This window comes from Coturnix japonica, chromosome 26 (genome assembly GCF_001577835.2).
Source record: "Coturnix japonica isolate 7356 chromosome 26, Coturnix japonica 2.1, whole genome shotgun sequence".
NCBI classification, from domain to species: domain Eukaryota; kingdom Metazoa; phylum Chordata; class Aves; order Galliformes; family Phasianidae; genus Coturnix; species Coturnix japonica.
This window is the reverse complement of record NC_029541.1, coordinates 2,797,526-2,804,486: the sequence shown is the minus strand read 5'-3', so window position 1 is coordinate 2,804,486 and position 6,961 is coordinate 2,797,526. Positions and strand designations below refer to the sequence as shown.

Sequence of the window (6,961 nt, the reverse complement as noted above, 5' to 3'; positions counted from 1 at the left end):
GTGAGAGTGTTTGAGCGGGTTGGTTAAGAGCAATGCTGGAGTGTGGAGCACCTGCACAGGTTCACTGAGTGTTGTGCTGCTGGGTGATGCTCAGTGCTGGGGATCACAGGTATCAGCTTGTAGGGAGACTTAAATATAGAAACACTTTTTCCCCCAAGAGCAAAGCATTCTTCTAAAAATAAAAGGTGGCTGTGAAGTGCAGATGTGAGCTCACACAGCACCTTTCCTTCTTCGTTTTGTATCTGATGCCTCATTTAAATTTACAAGAAGCAAGCTATAGAAAAAAAAAATGCAGAGTCTAAGCACAAAAGATTTAATGGGTAGTGAGGAGGGGAGGGGGGTCAAGAGAACAGGAAACCCAAAGTTGACGGGAAACCCAAAGTGACATTTGGGTTTATTGAGTGAGTGACTTATACCCTTAATATCACCAGTCAGGAAGGAAACTGAGATGCTTTGAGAGAGTATAAATGAGCGGCTCCATCAAGGTGAAGGCTGCAGAGCTGTGCTTTGCCCTCCAGTGGCACCCAACCAAAGGCAGCAGCAGAATAAAGAATAAAGACCCCAGGATGCAGACCTGCTGCCATGCCCTGCTGCTGCTGTTGGCTGCTTGCACCCTTCCTGCCTGCTGCTCAGAGCCCACCTGCCTGCACTTCTCCGAGCTGCTGCCCGCCCGGCTGCGGGAGCTGAGGGTGAAGTTTGAGGAAATTAAGGACTATTTTGTAAGTACAGCAAAGCAGTTCAATGCTTCTCCTTCTGTCTCAGGGGGTTGTTTTGCAGAGTCGAGTGATTTGGGTGAGGGAACAACAGGTTCCTCTGGGCAGAAGCAATTTGGCCGTGTGCTGCGCTATGAGCTGCCCTTTAGTTTCATTGCTTGCTGAGAGATAACACGAAAGGCTTTTCTTCCTTGTTTTAGTTGTAATGAACTCGAGATGTTTCATAATGTGAGCCTTATTGTGCAGACTTCCCCCTAAAAGTCTCATAGCAAATCACGCACTGACTTAGCAGCAAGGGATTAAATCCATCAGGGCAATGAGCTCTGGTCTCAATGAAGCCAGCAGTGTCTGAAAAGGGAAATCTTTTGCTACAGACTTTCTCTTACAGAGCCACAGAAGCCTGAATGTCAAATCTCAGTGCTCTGCATACAGAGCAGCACGGAGTGCACTGAGCACCCAGATGAGCAGCACGGCTTGTATTAGTTATTATATTAATAGGCTTCAAGCCTGCTGCAAGTCTTTCAATTAATATTAGGAACAAAACTTTCTTACCTCTCAGAAAAGCTGTTGAGCACTATGGAGCCATGGGGTGATGCTCAGGAGCTGGAGACACAGAGAGCCCCTGGAGATGGGGACTCAGGGGGGTTAAAGCATAAATACAAGCAAAAAGAGCAGTCGAGTGAGGCAAATAGGAAAGCAGATCTGCCTGCATAAAGTACATCTTCTATTGCATTCTCCTACAGCAATCCAGAGATGACGAACTTAACATCCAACTGCTCAGCTCTGAACTGCTGGATGAATTTAAGGTAAGGATTACTGTTCAAGTGCAAGTCCACTGCCCTACTGCATCCTTCCACCAAAGGAAAACGATCCTAATTTGGGATGCTTCCCACTGTCATACTTGGCCCATGGATCCTTCTTCCAGCAAGGTGCCTGCAGTGGGACTGATGCACATTCATCCCCAGCCTCTGAGAACCGCTGCTGAGGTTCAGATTGCAAAAGCAAAGTCCCCTCTTCTCCCCAGGGTACCTTTGGCTGCCAGTCTGTGTCAGAGATGCTGAGATTCTACACAGATGAGGTCCTGCCCCGTGCCATGAAGACCAGCACCAGCCACCAGCAGAGCATGGGCGACCTGGGCAACATGCTGCTGGGCCTGAAGATGACGATGCGACGCTGTGTGAGTGGGCTCTGTATTGCAGGGGTGGTCCCTGGGTCTCCCTGGGGCAGGGAGATGGGAACAGGAGCCAGGCAGGGGGGCAGAGAAATTAGAACAAGCAAAACCCAATGGGATGGAGTTCCTCCTTGCCCCTTCTCTATACCTGATAATCAGAGAGACAGGGAGGATGCTCAGAGTGCTGTTTGATGCAGTCTAATGGCATGTGGGAGATAGGGGGGTGCATCCCTTACCTGCATGCATTGCAGCAATGCTGCATCCCCATTGCTGGAGCAGCCGGCGTGGGTTGAATCACCTCAGGAGCAGCAGGAAGGAACGGCACTGAGTTAATGCATTGCATCTCACCTCCACAGCACAACTTCTTCACCTGCGAGAAGAGGAGCAAAGCCATCAAGCAGATCAAGGAGACCTTTGAGAAGGTGGGTGCCTGCAAGGGCTGTTTTGCTGCTGGATCCACAAATGTTAAAGTCATTCTGACACAGCACGGTGCAGCTCAGAGCAGCCACTGCATTGCTTCAGTGGGTGGGGAGAGAGCAGAGGTTTCGGTGGAAGGAGAGCACAGCTGGGGTTCTGCACCGCACGTGCAGCCGGGCGGGTGATGAATCACGGGCTGACTTTCACCTGCAGATGGATGAGAACGGGATCTACAAAGCCATGGGGGAGTTCGACATCTTCATCAACTACATCGAGGAGTACCTGCTGATGAGGAGGAGGAAGTGAGCACACACACACAGCTGCTCTCAGCCCAACCCTATTGGGTTACAAATCACACTGTGCTGTGCTGGGGCTCAAGACTTATAGCTCCACATTCAATATTCTATTTACAAGTTGGTTGGTTCTGTTTTGTTTTTTCCTTCCATGTAAATTTAATATTTATTTTTTTCTCCCCTCATACCTCAGTGTCCATGTTTACAACGCTGTGTTATTAGTTCGTGAACTATTTATTGCTCGTTGTTTTGTACTGTTTATGATAGTGCTGTTATTCATTGCTTCAGAGCTCCCAGCCCCCTGGGGAGCAGGCAATGAGCTGAGTCTACCCTAAATTCAATTGCTCTGAACAATTGGGCAGCAGCAAACCCAGCTCTGGGCTCAGCAAAACCCAACTGCAAACACCAGCTGAGCCCTCAGCTCTTCATCTTTGCAGCTATGATTTCTTTATGCAATCAGCTACTTCTTTCCATCACCACATCCCCATTTTTGGTCTCGCAATTGCAATTGGGCACTGAGACATTCAGAATTAGCACAAGGCAAGATGACCAGAAGTAACTGAAAGCAGGTTGGTTTTCTCCTCATGCTTTGCATGGGAAGCCACGTGGAGGAGAGGAGCTGCTCCCCAGCAAACAACACATGACTGCCTCAGCAATAGCTCTGTTCAGCCTGGCTCTTTTTCTCCAGCCTATTATGCTGTTCCAGGTCAAAGAGAATTAGTGATAGGAATTAAGCATTGGTTCTAATAGAACTTGATTTAAAGGCTGCTGTCAACTGGCTTCCAGAGCTGCTGGGTCAAACACTCTGCACTTTGTAGAATTAACTCGGGTAGTTTTCAGTCTTTGGTTGAGTTTCATTCACTGTTTATTATATAATATATGTATATTCTTTATTTTTTTAGAAGTTAGAGAATATTTAACTGGCCACCATTTTAAGGTGGGTTGGGTAATTTGCATTCAAATCCATAGAGCTGCACACAGCACTGGCAATATTTGGTTTCGTTTCTAATTTGCAAGAGGAGATGGAAGAACATCCCAAGACCTGGAGGGCATTTGCTTCTAATATTTAGAAGCATTTGGGTACCAGGATGATGAAACACAGCCAGTTCGCTGTTTGCTTTCCTGTACTTTGTAAATTACTGCTGAAAAGTGACTATTTATATGTGATTTATCTTGTTCTGGTGTGTATATAGAGATGGAAGGGCATCCCCATGGGAAGCATTCCCAGTGCAGTGCCTCACTGGAGGTCACTGCGTGAGAGGCTCCATCAGTTTGCATGGAAAGAAAGATATTATTTTTGCTAATAAAGACCTTGTGGCAAACAAAGTCTCTCCTCTGTTATTCCAAGCTGTTAATGTGGCTGTACAGCATCACAAATGGAGTGATCTCCACCTTCTACATGACTTATGTCCCCTGAGCTTATAGCAGCAGCTCCAGGTAGGAGCCCAGAGAGCTCAGCACCTGCCCCTGCCTTGGAAAAGGCTGAGTCAGCTTGGCGGTGAGTTTTTCAGTAAAGCTCAGTCACTCTGCTGATTTAACCACAGGAAGGAAGCGGATGGGATGCCTCGTACTGTACAGAGCAGGAAGGTTTCCAGTTACCTGAGGCCACTGGAGCAGTTTAGACCAGGACACTGAACACAGCTGTGCTCTGCAAGGGGACACCAGAACACAGGGATGTCTGCAACACAACACTGACCTGGTGGTTTAAACACATGCACACACACCTGTAACTAAAGGCAGGTCTCATCCCTTAGGAGTTTGCAGAGGGAGGCTATGGAAAGCCCTGCAGAAGTTGCCTGGGCAATTAAAGCCAGAATCCCTCAATGATGATGACAATGCCAGAGGTGCAATGCTATGAGTCACTTCTGGCTGTGCCCTCTATGCACAGCAGTCCTTCCCACTCCTGGGCACGCATATAAAAAAGGAAGAAAAATAAACAGCACCCAAGGGCAGCATGTGATGGACACACCAGGGCCATCCCAAGTCAAGGCTGTGACTCACACCCACCTCAAAGCAGAACATGGCACATACACCATTCAGGCTGCATCCTGTCCCAGCCCATTGGGTGCCCCAGCATCTACAAGCACGCACCTAAAACATCAGCCTTTAGGGAGAAATGCAACAAAATGAGGATTCTATATAGCAGGGATTTGGCATTGCAGCTGCTCGTGCAGCCCAAGTTGTTCTGTCCCATATTCTGGCTGTGGTGCTGCATTCATTATCCCACACTGCGTAGTGCTGATGTAGTTCCTGCCAATCTCAGTCTGGGTGTTACAGTAACAGCGTGGGACTGTCACATCTCTCACAGGCGGTGGTTTTCTGCTTGTTTGGTTTGTTGGTTTTATTTCTTATCCCACGGAACTAAATGGTTTCCCTCACTGGGTATCTCTTATTTTAGGTTTCCTGAGAGCAAAACCCCGTTGTATGAAGGCTCCCTGAATCCCAGAGCCTCAGCTCCCATAGGGTAAAGCAATACAGGACATCAGGAGCCAACCAGAACACAAACCCAGCAGAGCAATTGACCTGAGCTGCCACATTGCAGCCAATGCTACATGGAAACCCACCCAGCTCTCACTGTGCCCCACCAACAGGGCTTCCTTCCAGCAGCAAAGCCAAGAACATGCTCCTCATCTTTATTTTCCTCCCTAAGAACCCAGCAGAACCCAGCCCATGCTTCAAACACAGGGCACTCTCTGTGGCATAGAAGAGTTGGGGACAACCAGCAAAGTCCAGGCTTGCACAACCCTGATGTCAGATGATTTAATGGTGAAACAGCCAAGATTCGGGTGAATCACTGCTATGGGCACCAACAGCTCTATGAGGTGCTGCCATGAGAGCAGCCTCCCCATCCTTCAGTTCTCCATCAGAAAAACACCTGGATTCAAGGAGAACACAGAGCCCAGAGCAAAGAGTTGGGAGAGCATCCATGCAGAGTCTGAAACAGTTCTGGTTTCACCACTGCTTCAGCTCAATCACTCACACAAACTCCAGAGGACTTTGGGATATCCAAGCATTAGCTCTTCCCTCCTCCATAAGCCAATGTCACTTCAAACAGGGAACACACCAAGGGTGGAAATGCATCAGACTGCCCACGAGTGGAGCAGCAATTCCTTCTATGTTTTCCATTCTATCATCTCTAACCTTTCCTGAAAGTCAATCACCTTCTGCTAATAGGAATGAAGCTGGGGACCAGCACCACTTCAAACAGCCACACATGACAAGGACCCAAATATCAGTGCCATGAGGGCACCGAAGCAGCAAAAAGACAACATCAGAACTGCAAAAGCTTTCAGAACTCTCCCGATTTCAGTTGTGGTTACAGTTAACACTTGTTATTTAATGGTTTTTTCAACTTTTCGGGCCATGCTAATGCCTCTCTGTGCCCTAGATTTTAGCCCCATGTGACTGAAATTGGCTCTTTGCAGGTTCCTATCACAAACTCTCCTCTTTCTGAAGAGCATAACAAGATGCAAAGAAAATAGAAGAGAAGAAAGGGTTCAGTGTATCCCAAAACATCCCTACAAAAAGCACTGCTAAAGCCTTCCGCCTGCCCATTTCCACCCTGTTGTACTGCCTTTAATAGTTACTGGCGATGCTCTGGTGTTATAGAGCTGAGATGAGCACTCTGCCTCCTTTTCCAGCCATAGTACAGGGACAAGCCCAGGAAAGCAGCCCCACTGCTGCTGTCCCAGAAACCAAGCACAGCAGAAGGAGCATCACTAGCAAAACCAATGGATGTGAGGGGCCAGGGGATGTGCAAAGCAATTCCACCCATCGCATCTGCAGCTTCTACCCCAGGGCTGTGCAATGGGATGTGCAAAGTGCTGGGGTTTGGATAGAGGGATGTGCAAAGCAAAGTGGTTCCTCCCATAGCACCCACAGCCCTTTGGGGGGCGGCGGTTCTCATCAAGCCACCCACTTTCAGTGAAGCTCCTTCCCATGCCGTGCATTGGGCTGCACTGAGCCCTGTGTGTCTCCTCGGCACGCAGGCGGTTTCATGATGACTAAGGGCTGCTTACCCTCAGCGCAGGGACCCAACAGGAACAGCCACCGTTTGCTTTCCTCTTTGCTCTCAATCACTTCATCCTGATGTATCCTGAGGGCTCTGCTCCCATTGCTGGAACTGAGCACTGGGGGGTTGCAGGACTGAGAGAGATGTGTGATCCCTGCTGTGTTTTTTCATCCTATTCCATCTATTAATTTGTGGAAGGGGCTGAGAGCAGCTCTAACAGGGACTCACCCCATTGTACAGTGATATGGAAGGGAGATCATTGTGTTAGCTCCCAGCCACACCAGCCCTGTGGATGCTCAATCCAAGTGCTGGGCTTTCTTATTGAGGAGGAGATGGAGATCTCCATTGGATAGGG

The 6,961-nt window shown here is 48.5% G+C and overlaps 1 protein-coding gene across 1 annotated transcript; it reads left to right on the top strand.

The window, feature by feature from the left end:
- The first annotated feature begins 438 nt into the window (after positions 1-438).
- On the top strand, positions 439-2,626 carry IL10 (interleukin 10). The gene is made up of 5 exons (XM_015885136.2): positions 439-719; positions 1,457-1,519; positions 1,738-1,890; positions 2,241-2,306; positions 2,515-2,626. The coding sequence occupies exons 1-5, from the start codon at positions 468-470 to the stop codon at positions 2,605-2,607; spliced, it is 627 nt and encodes a 208-aa protein (XP_015740622.1). The 5' UTR covers positions 439-467; the 3' UTR covers positions 2,608-2,626.
- Positions 2,627-6,961: the final 4,335 nt, after the last annotated feature.

Coding starts and splice junctions, on each gene's coding strand:
- IL10 (XM_015885136.2), top strand. CDS start 468: ATGAGCGGCTCCATCAAGGTGAAGGCTGCAGAGCTGTGCTTTGCCCTC. Junction 720..1,456: donor AGGAAATTAAGGACTATTTT/GTAAGTACAGCA, acceptor ATTCTCCTACAG/CAATCCAGAGATGACGAACT. Junction 2,307..2,514: donor TCAAGGAGACCTTTGAGAAG/GTGGGTGCCTGC, acceptor TTTCACCTGCAG/ATGGATGAGAACGGGATCTA.